The sequence below is a fragment of the Cuculus canorus genome, chromosome 4 (genome assembly GCF_017976375.1).
Source record: "Cuculus canorus isolate bCucCan1 chromosome 4, bCucCan1.pri, whole genome shotgun sequence".
NCBI lineage: Eukaryota > Metazoa > Chordata > Aves > Cuculiformes > Cuculidae > Cuculus > Cuculus canorus.
In genome coordinates, this window is record NC_071404.1 from 64,233,961 (window position 1) to 64,257,643 (window position 23,683).

The 23,683-nt window shown below is 41.1% G+C and overlaps 1 protein-coding gene across 1 annotated transcript; it reads left to right on the plus strand.

The window, feature by feature from the left end:
- The first annotated feature begins 3,210 nt into the window (after positions 1 to 3,210).
- PRMT9 (protein arginine methyltransferase 9) lies at positions 3,211 to 23,650 on the plus strand. The gene is made up of 14 exons (XM_054064842.1): positions 3,211 to 3,344; positions 3,837 to 3,919; positions 4,458 to 4,671; positions 5,226 to 5,374; positions 6,655 to 6,891; positions 7,412 to 7,579; positions 9,476 to 9,578; positions 10,732 to 10,838; positions 13,693 to 13,885; positions 17,530 to 17,713; positions 19,897 to 20,608; positions 21,985 to 22,138; positions 22,574 to 22,696; positions 22,893 to 23,650. Exons 3-14 carry the CDS (start codon positions 4,486 to 4,488, stop codon positions 23,106 to 23,108), a joined length of 2,532 nt encoding a protein of 843 aa, XP_053920817.1. The 5' UTR covers positions 3,211 to 3,344; positions 3,837 to 3,919; positions 4,458 to 4,485; the 3' UTR covers positions 23,109 to 23,650.
- The last annotated feature ends 33 nt before the right edge of the window (positions 23,651 to 23,683 follow it).

Genomic DNA, 23,683 nt, shown 5'->3' on the forward strand with positions numbered 1-23,683 from the left:
ATATCCTCCCCAGCTTTTGAACTGAACTGATTCTTGCTAACTGCAAAGCTTTTACAGTGATACTTTTCTGTAATCTTCTCCCCCAAACCTTCCACTGTGAAATCTACATGTAAATTGGATCAGATTAGCATACAATATTACTTAATTTATGCTTAAACGTAGGCGTTATAAAGCATTTATGTTAGCCACCTATTTGCTCTGACCAAAAGAAAATTACAGCTGAACAAGTTTGGAGAATCATGAAGCTACACAGATACTGGCTCATTACAGTATTGGGTACAGTCCGGCTCCTGTCCTATTACACCTCACTGTCCACAGATGATAATTGCCTGTACTTTTTTTTTCTCTCTCCATATCCAATAGGTGCTGCTATTTTCTTTTTTGACATACTATCATCCTGTAGACGGCTAGCATAATTAAGCTAAATTCAGAGAAGCTTGTTCCCCAACTGCAACCAAATTAAAGTTCATAGCTTTCTTTCAAAACTGAAGAAGAGCTTGGGTGCTTGTTGATACTAGTTGATTCAATAAGATGTTACATCCTCCTCTGGAGCTCAGTTCACATATAAATTATTTGATACTTTCTCACACTAACATTTTTATATCCTTGTGCACTTCATCCAGCCCAACTCCTTTACCAGTTCTTATTCTACGACCTCCTAGCAAACCGTTCCTCTATCAGAAGTTGATTCTAGTGTCATGCGGGTTGCCTGTTCTCATTTTTTTTCCTTTGGGTTACATGTCTCAAAATGTTTGGAGACTTATATTGTCAAGTGGTAAGTTTGCCATGGATCTGTATTTAACTGCTTTACTTCGAGGCTCATGTTCCCCCTTGTGGGAAAATAACAGAAGATTGGTGAGGATTATGAACGCACTCCAGTGTCCTGCAGCTGAGGTATGGAAAAACACTATATCATAGTAATTATTGTTTAGCCTTGTGTGTTGGACAAGTAGAACATCTGTGCTTTGATAGCATAGGCCTGTGATAGACTTACAGGCACCTTATCCAACGTGCTTGAGATACTTGCCCTGCTGTGGGAAAGATCAGAGCACAGTGGTAAATGATGCCTGCAGAAATCCCTGAAATACAGACAAAACCAGCAGGTTCCACGATCCTCTAGCATGGACCAAGCTCCACAGTGCCTGCAACCCTGCTTGTGTCCCCCTGCCCAGATGCTGCTTTGGGGATCCCCCAGTTGGCAGGGTAACGAAAATGAATTTACTTTTTGCATTTCATCCATGGTTTTGTGGTTGTCCTTGTGTCCTGCCTGTGCTGCCTCACACGCTCCTCCATATGTGCTATTTTCATCTTGCTCAAAATGTTGGCCTGGCATTTTTAAATGGTACTCATTTGCTTCTCAAAATAAAGGCATATACAATATCCACAGCTATGAAAGCCTGGAAGAGCAGCATTCATTAGAGAAGGAAAGTAAACATTTCATAATTAGTAAACAATGCCATGGCCTGGTTTTGTCCCAGAAGTAGGACAAGACCAAATGAACTCTGCCTTTCCTACCCTCCGGAGCCCTGCATGTGGTTATTCCTTGGAGCAGGCAGCCTGCCAGGCTCCATGGAGAAAGAAGGTAAGTGGTATCTTAGGCGTGGGAGGAAGCAAGATAAGGGACTGGAGATGTAGAGCTCTGAATTTTGCTCCTGGCAATCTCTGTTGCTGCAGCGTAGAGTTGTTTATGACTTAAAACTAGATAGTATGAATATTCTCCTCAAATGTCCTTCTTGAGACTTGCCGACGATGGAATTAAAATTAATTTTTAGAAACACTGTAACTAGAGGGCACTCACAGGCAGTGCTTGCAGAGCACACAGGTCCTACACCGTGTAGGTAAACATTTAAGGTGTCAGTGTTACCCAAGGGGATAAGAAGAATGTATTTTGTACTATGTTTACCTTCTGACAAACCTCTTAAGATCTGTCCAGAGATGCAGACACCTAATATCTTCTATAAACATCCTGGCCTCTGCTCAGGGAGGTAGACACTTAGTCTTAAGAAAATGATGAACTCAGTAGTTAATCTATTCAAAGGTTGAATAGGTGTGTTGAGATAAGGAAAGGGATATCAGATAGGGAGAATTTGTGATTGTTTAAGGACTACCTGAAGGACATCCTTATCCTAACTAAGGACAGGGAAAGGGAATAAGCAATTTTGTGTTAAAGTAGTATTGTGTAACCTAATAAATATACATATTAGATAGGTGTAACAATTGTATTAGCTAGGCAGGATTTTGAGCATCGGATTTGTATAAATATGCCTTTGCAGGCTTTGAGATGGCGTGTGGGTAAGATCTTTAAAGGTTCTTTCTAACCCAAGCCAGTCTCTTCCCTCTGGTGCCCAATGTAAGGAGCTGAGGGCATGGCAGGAAGATGTGCCGGGGAGGTTAGGCTGGACAGTAGGGAAAGGTTCTTCCCCCAGAGGGTGGTGGAGAACTAGAACAGCTCCCCAGGGAAGCAGCCATGCTGCCAAGCCTGACAACATTCCAGAAGCATTTGGACAAGGCCCTCAGACAGGGTGGGAATGTTGGGGTTGTCCCCAGGCTCCGCCCCATCAACCTCCGCCCACCCAGACCCTGCTCCCATTAGGCTCCGCCCCAACCAGCCTCTGCCCAAACAGGCTCCGCCCCGACAAGCCCCGCCCACATCAGGCTCCATCCCCACCAGCCCCATCAGGCCCCGCCCCCGCCAGGCCCCGCCCTCGTTAGGCTCTGCCCCATCAGGCTTTGCCCCACCCTCGACTCCGCCCCCACCCACCCGGTCCCGCCCACATCAAGCTCCTCCCAACCAGGCTCCACGCCTCCGGCCTCTGCCCCCTCGGCAGGCCTCGCCCCATTAGGCTCCACCCATCAGGCTCCGCCCACACCAGACTCCGTCACACCATCCACTCCGCCCCACCAAGCCCCGCCCTTCGGCCCCGCCGCAACAGGCTCCACACACACCAAGCCCCACCAAGCCCCACCCCTTCGGCTCCTCCCCCTCCAGGCTCCGCCCCATCAGGCTCCACCAACCCTCTCGGCTCCGCCCCCACCAGGCTCCACCGCCTCATCCAGACTCCGCACCCTTAGGCCACGGCCCCGTCCCATCAGGCTCCGCCCCTCCGCCAGTCCCCACTCCATGAGGCTTCGCCCACTCACCGCCCCTCTCATGCGCGCGGTGCCTTCCGCCCAGCACCAAGATGGCGGCTGCCGGGCCGCTCCTCAGGCCCCGAACACCCGCTCCCTCCGGGGCCCCGCCTTGCTGCGCTGCGCATGCGCGGTGCCTTCTGCCCGGCAGCAAGATGGCGGCCCCCGGCAGCGCCCGTACCGGCTCTGCGGGAGTCCTGTTCCGTGCCCAGCAGGTGACGGCCCCAGGAGTGCACGGCCGTGCGGGAACCTCCTCACCTTATCTCGCCGTTCTCCCGGCCCAGGGGCTTGCCCCGCCAGTGGGGTGGTGTCCGGCGGCAGTGCGGCCTGCGAGGCTTCCCGCGTGTCTCTGGTCCCCTCGTTTCTCCTGCCTCCTCTTCCCCCTCCCCCTTCTTGCCCCCCCCCCCCTTGCTCCCCTCAACTCCCCCATCCCCTTGTCCCCCCCTCGTTACCCTTCTCTTGCACCCCTGGACGCCGCCCCCTCTTCTCGTGTCTTGTTCCACCCCACCACCACCCCCGAAATTTCATTTCCCTCCTCTTGCCCTGTCCCGCATGGCAGTGGGGTTCTCGTGACCTTCCCTCGTTTCTGGTGCCCCTGTGTGAGTTCCTGGTGCCTACATGAGGCACAGCAAGTAACGGTTCGGGTTTGTTTTAGGAAAGAAAGCAAAAATAAAAGCCTAGTTGTGATGTTGCTGTATTTCTTGCAGTCCTAGTCCGTGCAACATCGGCTTTCTTCAGCTTTAGGATACATCTGAAAATTGTGAAGGTGATATTAGGCTCTCTTATATAGGTAAGCGTCAAAGTGGTAACTAAGGCAGTTATTAAAAAAATTAATATTTTGATAACTGATGTTTTCTTTAAGAGGAAAAATGGTCATCTTGCCTTGGTTAAGATAACCCTGTGAGCTCATTAGCTCTTTTTCTTGGAGGCTTTGTTTTCTGAAGATACTGCTGTTGAAGTGGAAAAGCTTCAATCTGCAGATTTTCTGGTTGATTATGAAACTTAAGAGTGTATGAGCTTACAGTGCACAAGGCTCTTTGATCGGGAAAATGCTAAAATATGTATTGTAAAAATTAACTTCAAAAAGCAAAGTATAAACTGTTTCCCGGACCTAGTCTAATATAAATGTAATGCACACTTAAGTTTTGAATGTCAAACACTCATTTTAAAGTGAATGGAATAATGGTGCTATAAAGATGAGCATGCTTTTTAACACATAGATTTTAGGGGATGTGAGGATGCCTTTACAAATGCTAGTAAATTTTAAACTGTAGTTTGTCAGCTTTGTATGCAGCCTTTTTGGCCCATCATGCAACTTTTTGTTTTAGGAAAAAGCAAGTATTTACGTCCTTCAGAATGCCCAACTCCAGCTCTAAATTTCATTGTAACCACAGAGGTGGTCGAGAAGCCAGCAGGCGGGAGTTAGTTTCACGGTCTTTGCAGAGTGCTCAGCATTGCCTGGAGGACCAGGATTTTGGAACTGCGTATGCTCACTATCTCCTGGTACTAAATCTAGCTCCCGAGTTAAAAACTAGTGTCAAAGTAAGTGTTGTTTGAATTACTTGAAACAGTTTCATTTACTGTATTCCTCTTGAGGCTTTGTGACTTATTTTGTGTTTGTAATTTTTGTATGTAACTGATTTTCCTATTTGGTCTTCAAAATAAGAGAAGAGAACAATAATAATGGAGACGGCCAGTACCTTGTTTAATAAGCTGTGCGTGCCTGTAGGAAGGGAATTGATAGACTTTCTTTTAGTCTGTGTGTGTCAAATAAGCTTAATAAAAATAAGGCTTTGTTAGCATTGGCTTATAACGCAGCAGGCTTTAGTATACACGCAGGCTCTTTGTATGTGCTGCTGGGTAATGATACTCTGTGTGCATATCTGATAGCTTAGCTCAGTTTCTTCAAGAGAACCATCTAATTTGGGGCAACAGCAAACAGTTGTATGCTGCTGCCTAAGGAAATACAGGTGTTCAGGTGCATATTGGAATACCTCTAGAGCTTTTCAGGGCTCAGTACCCTATTTCTGGTAAGGGCTCAGTTTCCTGTTTCTGGTAACTGCCAGCAACTCTGTGATCTATGTTTTATTTTCTAGGAAACATTTCAGTTTACTCTCTTTAAATGGGCAGAAGAGCTAGATTCTCTGGCACGGATTCAAGATCTGTTCAACTGTTACGAACAAGCACTTGAACTGTATCCAAATGATGAAGTGATATGTAATAGTATGGGAGAACATCTTTTCAGGTTTGTAGTGATGTATATTCAGTTTTTGTAAGGTCCACATTTAGTATTGTATGTTAATAAACAATACCCAGTTCAGCAGACCACGTAATATCTGCTTTAAAGAAGTAAATGCAAGGATGTGCTTAATGCAGTGTAGCGTGTACTGTTGAAATTCAGATCTGTTTGTCACCTTAAAATAAAGTGACTGATACTAAAATAAATGTCAATAGTCATGGCAAAAGTTAAAAAAGAAGTGAAAGCACATTTGCTGAAGTAAAGATTTACAAGTAAAAGCGCTGCCATCACTTATTTTTGTAAGAGTTCGTTAAGGAATTACTTAGAAAAGAGACCAAAATTGTTCAGAGTTGCTGTGTTTAACTATAGTTGTGGTTAACCTACATTTTTTTTAAAGTAGTTCTTTCCTGTTAGATCTCTGAAAAATACTGCCTCTGTCTTTTAATTTTGGTCCTTCTCGAGGTCACATATAACAGACTGCTGAAGTAAAGAAGCTGGTCTTGTATACTGTACCCTGGAGGACTGTTCTAAATCATTTGAACTTAGGCTTTTATTAGTGTAAAATGTCCTTTTCCTGCTTTCTCCAAACAGTGCTAAATGCAGTGCTTTGCTGTTGCTCAGGGTTCTGAGGTCTTCTGAGTCTGGAATTCCAAGATTGATATCATAGGTCCTAGATCTAGAGAGTTTTTATTAGTTTTGCTTTTTGCTATTATTTTATTCGTTCTAAGGAACAACTCTCCCAGCATTGTATTAAAATACATGTTTATTGCATTTCACAGATGTTGGGGGTTTTTTTCAGCACTGTCTGATTTAGGAATGTGTTACAGGTATCAAAAACTTTCTTCAAGTTTGTGATTTAATTTCATTTAATGCGAGCATTGGCAGTTCAAAACTTGTTCAGTTTACAGTCTGTTCCAGACTGGTTTGAGGGTTTGAAGCATTCTCTTGAATTAAAAAACTGTGAGACTTGATTGCAAAGTTCCTGCTGTCGTGTTGTTGCAACAAGTTCTTGTAAACATGTTTGTTAAAGGGTATAGGAGTAGGTGAAGATTGGTGTGCATAATGGTGTTTATTTTATTGCCTTTGCATTTTTAAGTGGTTTGAGGTAGAGCTGTAAATAATATTTCCTTATAATAGATCATATCAATGCTTCTAAAGATAATCTTTCTAACTAGCACAAAATATTTCCATTGTCTTAACTGATACAAGATCTCCTTATAGATCCACAGACTGACAGATACTTGGCAGCTGAATGCATGCTTTCTGTTTATTTGTCATTTTATTAGAATGGGATTTAGAGATGAAGCAGCTGGATATTTCCATAAAGCAGTGAAGCTTAACCCAGACTTTGCTGATGCAAAGGAGAATTTTTACCGTGTTGCAAACTGGCTTGTGGAACGCTGGCATTTCATCATGCTCAACGATGCCAAAAGGAATATTACTTACCTAAAAGCAATTGAGAACGCAGTCCACTCAGGGTGCAAATCTGTCCTTGATATTGGAACAGGAACAGGAATCTTGAGGTGTGTCATAAGTACATATTTAACATGAACTAATAGAAATGTATCTGTCTAACAAAATTTGTCAGCTAGTAAAAAAAATAACTTTCATGCCTTTGTTGAGACAAAACTTGAAGGAAAGCTTTCAGAAGTCCCCGAGTTGTTGACATTAGTGTTTAGTAGTATTTTTTGGAATGCATTTTTTTATTTCATGGAAATGCTTTTTGTGTAGAAAGTTATGTAATGAAAGTGCTGTAGTATAAAGAGTGGCTTTAACATAGCTGGGGATTATGCTTTTGCTACCTGTGTATTTCTTTGGGTTGGAGAGGTTTTTTTGTGATAGCATATCAGGGGGATAATAATTTGTGTGATATCAGTGTTCACACGACATTCGCTTAGTGATGGTTGTTGAACTTGAACTGTTTTCTCGGTATGCAGTATGAAGCGGATGCAAAAATAGAATTTAAAAAAACTCAGTATCTGGTCATGCTTTACCTAAAACTATTTAATCTGGATGTTAAAAGTCCTGATTCTTGTTTTTCAGTATGTTTGCGAAAAAGGCAGGAGCATCTTCTGTCTATGCCTGTGAATTATCAAAAACCATGTATGAACTTGCCCGTGATGTGGTGGCAGCAAATAAAATGGACAGAGAGATCAATCTTCTGCATTTGAAATCACTTGATATAGAAATTCCAAAGCACATACCTGAAAGGTACGTTATTGTGCTCTGTTGTGATATCATTTTTAATTTGCTATTAACTTCAAGAAAGTAGAAAATACCCTGTGAACTAAGCAGGAAATAACTTTGGCGATGGTATCAACTATAACGTGAGATGATTCTCTGTATTCTTTATGTTTTTATAGAGAAATGTTATCAGAAATGATAACTTTTTTTAGATGATACTAACTTGTATAGTAGATCAACAAGTTCATTAATTAAGAAGTTCAGTTTTTTGATAGTGGTAGCTTTGAGGCATATGTAAATTATATTGCAGCAATAGGAAAAGAGGAATTAGATTGCTTACATCATAAAAGTCATTTAAACACACTTCTATACTTAACAAGTCGTGACTTCTGCAGACCCTGAATAGCATGGAGGTATGCAAGAGGGCCTGCAAAGAAAGACTGTTTCTGGGACATACCACACCCCTGCAAGTCTTCTCAGCCTCTGTGTTTTGTCAGGGGGATCAGGAACTGCCTCTTCTGATCAGGGAGTGAGGGAAAACTTCCCCTCCCCTCTGTCCCCTAGGAGAGTATTGCTGTATTTGACGGCAAGAGGGTGCCGTGTGATGTGGGTGCATTCCTGGTTATTTGCATCTGGAAGGCTGCTGCTGGCTGGGCTGGCTCAGGCTGTGAATGTCGGCACCTTGCCACGGTGCCATAGGGTTTTCAGTGTTGCTCTGGATGTTGGAGTCAAATGCAGTGGAAGAGTCCACAGTTTGTCCAATTTGTTTGCAATTTGTCCAATGAGAACAGGTTTCTGGTTTTGTGTTGAGCTTTTTGTATATATGTATCTGTCCAACTGTCTGTGTAGCAGGGACCCATGTGCTTTGGAAAATTAAGTAGCTTATTTTCTCCAATATTAGTCATTGTTTTCTAAAGCATAGTAAGAGCTGCTGGGATAAATCAGCAGCTTGCAACTGCTCTTGACAAATTAGAATTCGATCAGCATTACAGCTTTCAGTATATATGATCTAGGCATTTTATGCTACCCTGCTTCTCCTTGCTCACTATTCCACGCAGCAGGAGTTCTGGAGGATATGTAAATTTTTAGCAGGTAGAATTTGGAGGGATTTTTATTTGGTTTGGTGTATGCAAAGGACTGGCCTATCACTTCAGCTTACTGCCACTACAGATGCAGATTAAACGTGGGAAGGAAATAATACTTTTATGTTTTAATTGCTAACATTTAATAGGTACAGGTGATGGTACAGGCTCATAATCTGATGTGGTGAAGCTCCCATACTAACATGCTAGTCAAGTCTTGTCTAAGAGTGTCAGCTGAGCTACAGTAACTGATCATACCTCTCCTCCTATTGTGAATGATGAGTTACTGGGTGTCACCTCTCAGTAATAAATTGTTCTGAAAATGTCTTACAGTGCCATATCTATTTGTGTTTTTGTTTAAATCCAAAGGATTTAGGATTGTAGGGTATGTTTTTTTGCATAGTAATGTTATTGGGCTTTGATTACAGATTTTTTTTTTTTTATTCCTTTTTAAACACGTTCATGGATGCATACCCTTGCATGAGGTTTAGACAAAATACATATTCTGCAATATCATTGGCTGTGTGCCCAGGCTGAAACATCTTCCTGTTTTGGCTAGAGTCTTCCTACACAATTTATTTATGAATACTGAACAAGAAGCTTTATGGTAAACTCTTGCTCAATATTTATTCTCTCTTATCTGCATCTTGAATAACTTCTAAAAATAATTCAAAATATGTTATTGTTGGAAGAATGAAATTGCCCATCTGTATTGAAACTTCGGAACACTGATAAAATTTTTGCTCCAAGTTCACAGTGGTGTTTTTTTCTTTCGAAGAATGATTGTTAACAGGAATGTGTGTTAGACGTTATATTTCATTGTGTGCTTTTTCTTATCTAGAGTTTCCTTGGTTGTCACAGAAACTGTTGATGCTGGTTTATTTGGAGAAGGAATTGTGGAGAGCTTGATCCATGCTTGGGAACATCTGCTTTTACAGCCAAAGGTGGGTGATGTGGATACATCTATATATAAATGGGATTTCTGGTTTGTTTGGTATATATTTCTGCATGTGCTTGTGCATGTGCATTCACACACGTAAGTGAATGAGGAACAACTGTCTTGTAGATATTTCATACCTATTGATGTTTAAAGAATGAGTAATCTGAGTTTGCTCTATAAGTTTGAATTTGGTGAAAGGCAGTGAGGCAGCTGCATACATTCTGAATAGACAGGTATTTGCAGTGCATGTTTCCCTGATGAAACCTTCCAGTGTACAGAGATGGTTCACTCTTGATCACTATTCATTCCCTTTTCTTTTTTAATTCTTCACTCCCTGCTTTGTAAATTACACAGAAGGAATTTGTGGGTGTTTTAAAGGCACTGTTTTCCTGCAACTTGGATTACAACCTGGGCACTTTGGGGTACCAACTAGTGGCAGAAAGTTGTGTCAAGCTAAGCAGGAAATACTGAACTAAGGTAGAATAACTTCTCATCATGACACTTGGGAACAATCAGTTATAATTGGCTAATTATGCTATATACTTATGCTCTTAATTTGTTTTTGCTAACTTTGAATGTTTTTTGAAGACTGAACGGTTCCACTGAGGCTCTTGGATTTTACTTTATGTACTTTGCAATTCACCTAGCGTACATTAAGCAAAGTAATATGACAAGGAGTCTTGCATGGGTTAATCTCTGTTAGGTCTTATGAAATATAAAGACTTTTATTTTGATGTTGCCTTGATTCCAACCAATTTAAAAAAAAATCTTATCTGGCTGAAAGCTTTTTCTGTTGTATTGAACTAAAACTGATGACCTCTAGTGTTAAGTATAGGAATGATGCATAAAGGACAGGCACTCAGTTGTTTCAATATACTCTAATAAAACACAAATTAAAAAACACTTTTAAAAGTACAGAGAGGAAGTACTAGCCTGAAAAGTAAAGCTGAAGCATTCATATATTGACACACAGTATTTAAGAAACTTCTTTAATGGTCAGCTGGAATGACAAAGACCAGAGACTTTACTATTCACTAACAATTTACTGATGTTTTGACTGTAATCTTGAATGGCTCATTAATATGTAACCTAGGCTTTGTAGCAATGGTAGAAATAGGTCACTGTCTCATTGCATGTTGTTATTCATATTTTCAAAGCCTAGAAATCAAGATGTCAGTTCTGGAAATTATGGCAGAGTTATTCCTGCAAGTGCAGCAATATTTGGAATGGCAGTGGAATGCAAAGAGATACGTAGACATCACAGGTATGTTTAGATTCTAGCAGAGTTTAAGCCCATATTTGTTGTTTGGGAAGAGAGACTGGTGGACTTTATTTAGGATTTTTCATTTACTGTTCTCTTTATTTTTTGAATGGCTGATAACCTGTTTCACTAAGCAGATTGCTGCACTTACCCTTGCTTCGCCTTTTCCAGGCTCTTCCTCACAACCTCCATTCTACTTTTGTGGTTCAAACTTTCTGGATCACTTCATCAGAAACTCTGGATTTTCAGTTATGCTGAAATCCATGCCTTTAATGCATACTGAAGAAATTTAATTCCTTAATAGCAAAATTACTTCTCAATGTCTGTATTGGAAATTCTTGGATTACCACTTAGCCTTTATCCTCATTTTACCTTCTTTATAATCTGCTCCTTACCTCATTGCTGGATATAACCCTTTCAGAAGACGAGGGACAGGATTTTGTAAAGCCCGACTGTTAATGAACGCATCTAGCATTGTCTTTCTGAATATGTGCCTTGCCAAATTCTGAAGTAGCACACAGCAGAGATTCTCTGCTGAGGACAGTTCTTACTGTGCATCAATTTTCATATTCATTTTTATTCTCATATTTTAGAACAGTATTACTGTATGGAGACAGCCTCTGTTAGAGAGCTTTGGACTTAATGTATTTTGTTTAGGATTAATCTTGTAGCAGTTTAAAGGAAACACTAACTTTTACTGGAGCTTCAGTGTACTGGTTGAAAAATAGCCAGACTGTGTTAGGGATTTTCCTGATGCAGTGGACCTGGATGATGGCCAGAAAGAGACACAAGTTCCCATAGTAAATGGTAGTAGAAGAACTTTCTTTAGGGCAAGTTAGTTATTCATCAGTTAGAAGATAGGTTTTTGCCTTGAAACGTGATGTTGACTGTTTTTACAGAATTTAAACAAGATAAAAGGAAATGTACTTGTCCAAATTTGGCTGGAATAGAGTTAATTTTCTCAGAAAGGTGGAAAGGGGCACAGCCAGGGCAGCTAACCCAGAGTGGCCAAAGGGATATTTAATACCATGACCTTATGCTCAGGATATAACGAGGGTAGTTGGCCAGGAGGCTTGGGATCACAGCTTGGGAGCATATGGGGTGTCATTTTTATGGGCAGTGAGCAGTTTGCACTATGTGTCATTTGCTTTGTATATTCTTTTGTTGTTATTGTTTTTCTCCTGCTTTGCTGTCCTGTTAAACGGGTTTTATCCCAATCCATGAGTTTCATCTTCCTTGTTTCTGAATTTTCTCATCTACTGGAGGGCAAGGAGGGGTGAGCAAGTGGCTTTGTGGCTTTGATGCCAACTGGGGCTAAACCGCAACAGTCCTTCTTGGTGCTCAGCGTGGGGCCCAAAGGATTGGGATAACAACAGATCTGACCAGAGTGTGTTTGAAAAAATAGTTGTTGTGAGCGTTCATTATATTAGATTAATAGTCACAACATGGTATTATGTCTGCATGGTTGTGTTACGTACATTTTTACACACGATGTATATTCTTTGTGGTGCTGTTTATCATTTAGGAGGTGATGGATCAAGATTATCATGTTGGTGACTTGTGTAGTATCGGCTTATGATATGATAATGTTATTGATCATAAGATTAATGTGGTTTCTATGTGTGGTATTGGCGTAGTATTCATACCTTGGGCATCATCTCTTGGAATTTATTAATAATCATATCCAGTCTATGGAGGACACAGGGGGATTCTTTCCCCTGCTTTTTCACTTCCCTTTTTCTCCTCAGGCTAGTTACAACAGCTCTTGAGAATCGTGAATGTCCTTGGGACATTCAAGCCAGCATGCTCCTATTGCTATGTCCGCTGAATGCATTTCAGGCCTTGTTTAGGGTTAAACAACTGTCGTAAAAAAACCCTCCCAGAGATCTGCCCCGGGGCTGGATATTAGAGTGATTGTGTGGAATAGCACGTTTAAATGCCTAGGATGGTGGGCACCTCCAGTGTTTTGGAACTTCACCTCTGAACAAGTGCAGAATCCTGAAGAACTAGTTGAATATTTGGAAAAAGTATCCTGTCACCCTGGCAGTTCCAGGACAATGCAAGTGACTGCAGTGTGCTGGGGCCTATGCCTATGCTATGCAGCACCCTAAGGGTGAAGAGAGGGGGGAAAATAGACTGACAGGCACTGTGGCTGCTCCAAGCCCAGCAGCAAGCACCACTCCTGAACCCAAGAACCAACCTGTGCAGATAGTTTTTTTGGAGCAGTTACAATGTTCTTTCTTCTTTGAAGCTTTTTGTATGAAAGGGTTTCTAGAAACTTAACCTTCTGTCTTACAATAGAGGATACATGTATTCTGAGTTGTCAAAGCCTTTTCCACCAAGAAATCAGTGCTGAGACTGTCGTTGCAGCCATCTAACTATGGAAATGCCTTACTCTGCACAGACTGTGCTTGATAAATACATAAAGGCACTGCAAAATGAAGGGTTTATGTCAGAGAGACTCCAAAAATATCTATCTTTGTTCTGATAGTTCTGTTCATCTGAAAGAAACACCTTCATTATCTGTCTAGTGCATCAGTGCTTTATTCTTATTATCACAGGGTATATTCTTTCTTATTCTTTGTCAAGACTCAAGGAATTGTATTTAAAAGGGCGGAAGCCTGTGGCCTTTGACAAAGGACATATTGGGCTTTCTTTCAGTTTCTAGTAATACCATTCAGTTCTGATTCTTGAAAGTAATTATGTTTTCTGTGCTTTAGAGCTGCTCTGAACATAACGGAAAACCCACAGAGTTTTTTTTAGAGGTTTTTTATTCTTACCCTCTATGCATTTAAAAATACTTAGCCAGCGTTTGTGGTTTTTGTTTCATTTCTTCCCTTCTTTCCTCTCCTTCCAGAGTGGGAACACAAGAAATTGCTGGTGTGCACCTGCCAAATTCCGTGCAGTTCTTCAGTCCAACGTACGCTTCTGCTGGTTCTGAGGAAACTGTTGAACCTTACACCACTGAGAAGCTCAGTCGTATTCCTGGAGGTTACGTACCTCTGACAGAACCATGTCAAGTAATGACAGTAGATTTCAACAATCTGCAGGTAACGGGGATTTTTTAATGTCCCTTATAAGTAATCTATTTATGAATAATGAGGGCCCCATAATCTTATTTGCTTTCTGAGTTCAATTTCAGAACAGTTCACAAATGCCAGTTTGTCAAGGCTGCACGGAAGTCGTCAGCTGGTTTTGATACTTCTCTGATTGTGTGGTGATGTGATTCATCAGGTGACATCTATGATTTTTTGAAGGTGGAGCTTTTATGTTTGTTTGACATAGTTGAGAGAACTAAACTGATTCATCATGGGATCAAACAGCTGCAAGGCTCAGTGCAGGCAGGAGGAGGAAGACTGCAATAATCCTGTTTTAAATGATATATGCAGTTGTGGAAATGAGTTGGTTTATTCCTCTAAAGTTAAAGTCTTCAACAAACTCTTGAAGACAAAAGAGCAAGGATTTATTTTGCCTCTGGCATAAAAATACCTGTAAGTGTGCAAGAGAGGGGAGATTAAGAAATCATCATATTCAACCAGTTTGATTCCACTTTTCAGCTCTTTTGGTATCTTATGATATTTCTGAAGTGTGGCGTTCTAAAATATTGTAGTATTACGTTGTGTATTTTGCACAAACTACATTTGTTTGCATATACTAAATAGGCCTGAACAGTAAGGCCAGGACCTCAGCCACTCGCAGCTGAGCATGCTGAAAGCATGCCTCTGACCTCTGGTGTGTTTCTTGCTCATTGACCTGTTGTCAGGAGTTAGTGGTGAGTCAGAGCTTACAACAGAGTCTGTTATAAAAATGAAATTACTTCTGGCTACTGCTTGGCCAGTGGCTGAATCAGTAGCTTTTCCTACTTGGCTTCTCTAACATCCTGAGATGGAATAAGACCAGGCTCTTCAGTATCCTACTGGGAGTGATATCTCTGTGACCTTACCTTGCTTCTGCTTCTAGCATCAATAAAAGGCTATTACTCTTCTCCAAGATGCCAAGTCTTACACATCTGCCTGCTGGCAGACATGTAAAGATCATTTTAAGGAGTAAATAACAGTGTTACTCTTTAAACAGTGTTTCAAAACTCCTCCTTTGAAGTTTCCCTTAGACTAATGGAGTGTTCCTGTCATGAAATGGTAAGATACCAATAAGTAAAGGGAAGAAATCTAAATAATTTATTTGGAATCACTAGTTACTGTTTGTTGTTACTTTGTCACTAGGCAAATACGGCAGTTCCAAGGGTAGGTTTCTTTCTACCAGGGTGGGTTTTTTGGTGGGTTTTTTTTTTTTGTCTTTAACACACTTGAATGTTCAATCAGTGCAGCTAAAAAATAAAAAATTGTCTGTGTTCCTGTTGTACTGAAAACCCTGCTATACTTGTACACAATAGCAGAGTTACCTACTAAAGCTTGAAATTCAGATATGAAAGCATTTAGCACTGGTAAGATAATTTTAAAGATCTGTTTTCTAAACCTGTATTTCAAAGAATGAGATGGATATGGTAGTTATTCTGCTTGTACTGATTATCTAGGCCTAAGCTGACAGAACTGAGAAAAAGACTTAAAATACACTATAACAGGACAGCATCTCTCAAACTGACCTGTTAGTTGGCTTCAGAGACATCAGTACAGAGCAGAGTAATGATCATAATAAGTCAATTTTCTAAAAAACAGCTGAGTTATGCAGATCACTTTTATTGCTATGATGATTGTTAGTACTAGCAGCAGCAGCTTAGTTCCTCCCAGGCAGGGGAAGGACATGTGGCAATAATTACAGGCTGCAGACACTTGGCCCTTGCCAGATACTACCTGTGTGCGTGTTTACTGGCAGCAGATAGTGCCACTGGGAGTGGAAGTGAGTGTTTACCTCAGCACTGAGTAATTAAAGCTCAGTCTTACTTTCAGGCCCTAAAGGAATCAAGCTCTTGCCAACAATTACAGATACTGGCTCCGATTTTCGTGAGCAGTTACTGTGTGGAATACTTGAGAAATTCTGGATCAAGGCACAGGAGACTTGATAATTGCATTCTTTCTGTAGTTTTTCCTTCTATTTGCAGTCCCACTTACTTTTTATTTTATGCAAGTTATCTTTTTCTCTTTTAGAATATACATGTGACATAGCATCATTTTGACTTTTCACTGCCTGTTCCTGCATCGTTACTTTTTCTTTACTCTTTTTAACCACACTAGTTAATGAATCACCATCCTGGTGTGCTAGAGCTGTTTATGTCTGTAATTGTCATAAATAATAGAAAAAGGTTTATGCAGTTGACAAATGTGAGGAGTAAATATGAGGTAAGCAGCATGGTAGAGAAATGGAGAAAGCTAAATTAACTCCTTTCAAGTGGGTTTTAAGTATTGTGTGCTACAAGATAGGAATATAACACTGCAGCCAATACAGCTAGTGGATGAGAACCTTGGGCCTGCTGCTTTTGAGGAATAATCAGGAAGAACATTTTTAATATCAAATAAAGTTCTGAACAGCTGTATCTTCCCAGAAACTGAGAAACAGATGTATCCCTGTGCTTTGCTGTCTTGCTTCACAGGGCTTACTGCCAGCTAAGCTTCAGCTTTCTTACTTTTCTCTAGCTGAGGGTGTATGGAGAAAATGGCTAGCAGCAAAGCACTTTTATTGAGGAGCAGTGAGATCTTATTATGAACTTTATTAGTGTGCAGTCATTTGGATGTGTGTATTGTTCTGTCATCTCTCAGCTGTGAAGAGAGAGGTGGACTGACTCTTTAAGAACATAGAATGAGAGTAAAGAAAGGAAAAACAAACTACTTGAGCTACTCATATTTTTAACGTGAAACTTCTCCTTTGCCGTGTGTATTTTAAGATTGAAACTTAGAGAGGAGAAATGTTGACATAAGCAGATCAGGAAGCTGATAAATGTTTAGGCAAGGCTGTTACTAAGTAGAAGGCTTGTGACTAAGAGAATCTTTGGTCCCTTGTGATGGACTTCCTGTTAGCTGGTTTATGCTGAAAATATCTACATTAGAGTTGGGACTTTTATTGTTATGAATGTTGGTAGCAGAAGGTAATTACTGAAGAAAATAAATTGTACATGGATGGAGACTCAGTTCCTGATAAATAATCAAAACAATTTAACAGTACTGTAGAACCTGATTGCTTTAGGGGAGCTCTTAGTTCTTCCCAGCAGTGAAATTGCACATACCTGAACCTTGAGCAGAAAAAATATACTCAAAGATGTTTGGCTTAGTGTTTTGATAATGATTTTGCCAAACCTCTTGTTTGAGCAAATTTTGTGCTTACTTAGAGTATTTATAGAACTGATTGAGCACAGGTTTTAAGTGAAGCATGTGCCTAAACATTGGCTTGAATCCAGCCCAGGAGACTGGCTCTGTTTTTATTACTTCTCCTAAGGCAAGCCTTGACAGCTTAAAGCCTTTCTTGCAGTTTCTGGTGTTTTAAAATATGTATGTTCTTAGAAGTAGGTACGTTTACTTTAATGGCTGATGGGCATGTTGGTAATGTGCATAACTGCACTGCATGTGGGAGGTGAGTTCCTATGCCACTGAGTACTAATGATGATTGGTATTGTAGTGACTTGTTCACTTCAGGTTTCTATTGGGTGCCCTCATGGATTGGTGCTGAAATATAACTGATTTAGTGTAATAAAAAACATCTTTTATAGAAAGACACTCTCACACTTCTCTCTTTCTACTTTGGTCAGGAGCTGAAAAGCCTTGCAGATAGAAAGTCCTGGAAGCTCAGCCTGCCAGTCACTGAAGGAGGAATACTAGATGCTATTGTGGTGTGGTTTGTACTACAGCTTGATCATGAGCATGCTCTGTCTACAAGTCCCAGTGAGGAAACTTGCTGGGAACAGGCAGTCTATCCTGTGCAGGGCCTCCTTGGTATGTCCTCTGGATTTTCTTGTTGTTTTGCATTAACTTCATTTCATTTAGGTTATCTCAGAGATTAGGAAGTGGGAGTAAATAGGTTTAGAAGTTCAAAAGAAAGTAGTTGTGAGGTGGTTCCTGGTTGTGTTTCTGGACTGTAGTGCACAGTCCCTGCATCAGGTCTTGTCATTAAGACTCTGCTTACAATCTGGAAGAAAGCTTTTCATCAAGTTGGTTTTTTTCTATACTGAATTAAATGCATCATGGATCAGCTCCAGAAACTGGGGCCACTGACTGGTTCTACTTAGTCAAGATATGACTAGTGAAAGGGAGGGAGGAATTGCTAGGTGCTACTGTCATAAAACCAGAATTAAACATTCCCACCTACTCCTCACCTCCATTTTGGACTTTGCTTGAATACTGTTCTACACACAGTGGCAATGTTATTTCCAACAGCCTCTACTCTCAACTCGCCCCTTTTCTGTTTTCCTGCGTCATAGAATCATAGAATATCTCTAATTGAGATATTCATACTCTGGATGATCATAAGGATCATCGAGTCCAGCTCCCTGTTCCTTGCCGGACTGCCTAAAACTAAACCACATGACTAAGTGTTGTCCAGGTGTTCCTTGAACTCTTGACAGCCTTAGTCCTTTAATCACTTACCTGAGGAGCCTAGTCCAGTAACCACCCACCCTCTCAGTGATGGTCCTTTTCCTAATGTCCAATCTGAGCTCCCCTGACACAGCTTCATTCAATTTCCTCATGTCCTATCAGTGGTCATCAGAGAGAGAGGAGATCGGCACCTCCTCCTCCACCGCCCCTGTTGAGGAAGCTGTACACTGCTCAAGGTCACTCATCAGCCTTCTCCGAGTTGAACAAGCCAAGTGACCTCAGCCACCTCTCTTAAGCCTTGCCCTCTTTCACAGTCTTGGTCACCCTCCTTTGGACACACTCTAATAATTTCCTGTTCTTATATTGAGATGCCCAAAACTGCATACAGTACTCGAGGTGTGGCCATATCAGCACGGTGTGGAGTGGGACAATCGCCTCCCTCGACCGGCTAGCTATGCTGTGCTTGATGTGCCCTGGGACGCGGTTAGCTCTTTTGCATGCCAGGGTGCACTGTTGGCTCATATTCAATTTGCTGTCCATGCAGACGGCTAGATCTCTTTCCACTGGGTTGCCCTCCAGCCTCTTGTCCCCCTATTTACATGTATAACCAGGATGACCTTGTCCCCAGTGGAGAATCTCACAGTTGCTGTTGTTAAATCTCATACAGTTGGTAATTACCCAGCTGTCTAGTCTGGATAGTTACCTTTGTAAGGCCTCTCTTCCCTTGGGGTAGTCCACAGCCTCTCCTAATTTACTGTCCATAGGCAGTAGAGGCTGCTGTGCCATGGACTGGTTCAGCTGAATTGCAGAATCACGGAATGGTTGAGGTTGGAAGTGAGCTCTGTCCAACCCTCCTGTTAGTGCAGGTTCACCTACAGCACAGGAACGCGTCCAGGTGGGTTTGAATAGCTTCAGAGAAGAATCCACAGCCTCTCTGGGCAGCCTGTTCCAGTCCTCTGTCACTCTCAGAGCATAGAGGAGGGAAGAAGAAACTCATTTAGCCTACGTTGCCATTGAAATAAATGTTTCTCAAATGGTAGCATTTTTGTTTTGAAAATCTGGTGGATTTACTTTATTAGAATATACAGAGAGTATCCAAAGACCATCTTGAGCTGTACACCATGAGTGTTCCAGTAAAACTTCCTTTGACTCAATTACGCTTTCTAAACTGTAGATATTATTTTCCATGTAACTGCAAATTTATCTTTGAATACAGAAGGTATTAAAATGTAAATATTTAGTATTTAGCATTGTAAAGCAAAAGCAATTTCTTTACCAGTATGTTTTTTGTTCTGCTCTGCTGTTGACAGAACACTTAAAGTAATATCTGTTTCTCATAGAAGGGCTTGTTTAGAGAATGAATGGATTTTGCCCAGTGTGGAACAGTTTAAGGCAGATGTTAATGCACAATTACCAATTCCAGTTTGTGGGCTACAGGCTAGAACAATTCTTTCCTACGCATTAGTAACAACTCCTGAAGAAATGAGACAATGTGGGTTTTTTTTTTCTAAGCACTGCATGGCTGCTTCACTGATGATTGCTGAAAAGTAACTGACATGACTTTTTTGTACTGTTTTGCTAAGATTATTCTGTGAAGACTGGAGACACTGTGGTGATGGAAGTTTGCTGCCAAGACTGCTACTTGAAGATCCAGAAGATTTCTTCTGTGACTTCGGAGTGTGGGATGGACTTCAGTGACAGAGATGACATGCTGACTTTGGGCAATGAGGCTGAATTATGTAATGCTCTTGCTGGTCTTCAGACGACCAGCAAACAGGATGGCAGCGGTCAACTATGTGTGTTGGAATCCACAGAAATAGCCCTGCTGAACAACATACCGTACCATGAATGTTTTAAAGCTGCCATGGGCAAAGTGCTGTTGTCATTAAATCCAAGTAAGGACTTGCAGTCCATGGATGTTGATGGACACGGCAGTGGGGTGAACCTCCAAGAGAGTCAGAACAAGAGTGCTCTGGATGTGGCTTCTGATCCTCTGTACGTTTTAGATGTGTCTGAAGGCTTCTCCATCCTTCCAATTATAGCTGGCAAACTTGGACCAGTTAGAGCCTACAGTTCTATTGAGAAAGAACAGCATCAGGCAGCACTTAATGCGATTTCAGAAGCTAACCATTTCCCTAAGGAGACATTAGAGTTTTGGCTCAGCCACTTAGAAGATGAAAGTGTGATGCTACAGAGACCCAAATCGGACAAATTATGGAGTATTATTATCTTGGATGTTATAGAGAAGTCAGGTTTAATCCAGCAGGAGGTGATGGAAAAGGCTGCGATATCCAGGTACGGTATAAATGGACAAAAGTATTCCTAGGAATCCATAGTTATCTGAAAACTAGAGAAAATATTCCTTCTAACTGCAAAATTACCCTCATGTTAGTTCTGTAGAGCAGGAAAAGTTTCTTTCCTGAACAGACTGAACCTCTCAGAATGTTTGTGTTGTGACCATTGTACATGTGTATCTTTAAGGTTTCGCTTTTGTAGACTTCTTTATATTTTGTATGCGAGAAGATGAATGAGTCCTTATTGCATGGTCTGTCAAAAGTTCTCAGGAGAGCCAACATCTCAGTAACAACCAAGGTAGCTTTTAGTGCCATGTTAGAAAAGCCTGGATTAATACACGTGCCAAACTGTTGTTGAAACAGACTGCTACTGCTAGAAGATAAACACATGGTGTTACAACAGCCAGCTTACTGGAGAGGTGGGAAGGAGTGCAGGGCAAGGGAAGTAAAATAATGGAAACGGATAGCAAAAAAGTAAATGTGAAATGAGCTTAACCCCTTTTGTGATGCTAGGGAATCTTCTCAATTCATCTTCATGCTTAGTGATGGCAGAATATTCCAGACAATTTATATTCATTACCTTTTCTAAGTTTGTAACAATTATTTGGATGACTTGAAAGATTTTTTTTCCTTTAAGAACAAATGGGAAATTACTCTGACTTTTGTCATTTAGAATCTGAAGATCAGAGAATCGCATGGTTGGAAAAAACCTTTTGAGTTCATAGGAGTCCAACCGTAAGATTTGTGGACTCTAATTTGTTGGCATGCAAACACATCCAGTATTGCACTTCTTGGCTACCAAACTGCTAAGAAAAGAGGTTTGCTGTAGGAAAACTTAAACAATCTGTATTGACTTGGAGGTGTTTGCTACTACACTGAATGAAAGCTTCTGTGATCTTGCTGCTCTCAGCAGTGGGATGTTCTGTAGCAAGAGACCAAGCAAGGCTCAGGTGATTTTTTTTCAGGAAAAAATGCTGTCTCCTGTATTGCTGCCAGCTTTAGTTACACACTTGAAGAGTGACTTAAATTCCCACCAGATTTTGCTTCACTGTAGGTATGCTCCCCCCTTAACCAGTGCCTCCCAACAGTACGTACTTCCTGAGTCCCAGTTATTACGCATTTCTGCCAGACTTTTAGTATTAGATGCTGCTGCTATAAATAAATCCTGCTGTCTCCTTCTTGAAATATCACACTGGGAACATTTTTTAGTTCCATAGTTTTGCTTTTTTTGTGTGATAAAGCTCTCTGGTCAAATGGAACTCAAATGTGTATGAGCATTGACTTCAGAGGAAGTACTGGTGTGCCTTTTTGAAACACAGTTCTTTTCGCTCCTGTTAGATGATGTGCTTTAGAGGTGAAATCTCTCTTGTTTTACAGATGTTTACTTAACAGCGGAGGGAAGATTTTCCCACAATATGTGTTGGTATATGGGATGCTTGTAGAATCAGAGTCTCTGTTGCTGGAGAGTGCTGTTCAAGGAACAGAACCAACTCTTGGATTTAATATAGCTCCTTTTATCAACCAGTTCAAGGTATGGAGGTGGTGGGTGTCTTCCAAGCACAGTCCCAAAGTGTGCAGCTGCTTAGCTGTTCAGTTTTGGTGTAAACTGCAAGGAGACTGAAGGGCTGAAACTTTTTCATATTGTTGAAGCTATCAAGAGAGGCTTATGTGACCAGAAAGGGACCTTAAGATAAACTAAAATGGGCAACTGTTTCGGAACTGATGCGGGAGAAGTCTTGTGTGAGTGATGAAAGATACATAGTGTTAATGTACAGAAGAGTGACTGTGCTGTCACTATCTCTCCTTCATCACTTTGTATCCCAAGTCATGTTCCAAAATGGATTTATAGGCATTTTGTCTGTCTCTTACATTGCTGTAATTCCTAGAAAGTTTTGCATTATGATAGTCTTTGAATTTTTACTTTTTAGTGGCTATTTACGTTTGAAGTAATGATGTATACCCTTAGGTACCTGTTCGTGTGTATTTGGATCTCTCTACGTTACCGTGCCTGCCCTTGAGCAAGCCTGCAGAGCTTTTAAGGCTGGATCTCATGAACCCTCTGTTGAACAGCTCCAGCCGAGAAGTGAAGGTGAGTTGTGTACGCATAAGGTTAGAAGTGTGCTTAGCTGTGGTTCTACAGAGCTGCTCAGCAGTTGCTCACCTTGGCTGAAAATTTCAATGCAGGATTTACTTGAGTGCATGCATCTCTGAAATGGATTGAAACTACTTTATTTTCTCATTTCTTTGAACAGAGCGTAACTGATTAATACTCTAAATATTTTTAGGTACAAATTTGTAAGTCTGGCCGAGTCACTGCAATTCCCTTCTGGTATCACATACATCTGGATGAAGACCATAGCTTGAATACGTCCGATGAGTTCTCGCACTGGAAACAAGCTGCAGTTGTTCTGGATGAGCCCATTCAAGTTCAGGCTGGAGATGAACTTGTGCTTGATGTTCAACACCACAAAAGTAATATTAGCATAACAGTTAAACGGTGAATAGTGTCATGTGTAAACTGATTTGTGGTTTATTTCCTATGCATAACATCACCGATGTTAATTTATATTAAAGTCTACTGATCAAAAAAGGCTATTTTGCCTTAATAGTAGAGACTTAGTTTCCATTGATGGACTAAAACTTGCACTGTAAGAAGGGTATGGTACAAAGGAGTTAAGGGAGGTGGTGTCTTCACTGCAGCAAAAACCCGATTGCTGTCTACAGCAGTGGCACAGGCTTCTCTTGCTACCCTGTCAGCTGTAGTAATAGTGCCTGTACCAGAAATAAACAGCCGTGGCTGTTCAAGATAAAATCCTTATTTCTCAAACTTATTTCCACTTCTCAGTTGCCAAAGCATCCTGCTGAAGTGTATGGAGATGTTAGCCCTGTAGCTGGCACTGTAATGCCATTCCAGTAGTGCATATGCAATTATAAACAATTATAAAGGTGCACTGTTAAATAAATTGTTGTGTAGTGGAAGGCAAAACTAGTCAACATTTTAGAATGCCCTCAGAGAGTCATTTCCGGTAATATAACAGGCCTGAACTCTGTCTCTGTGAAAGCTATATAAAATATT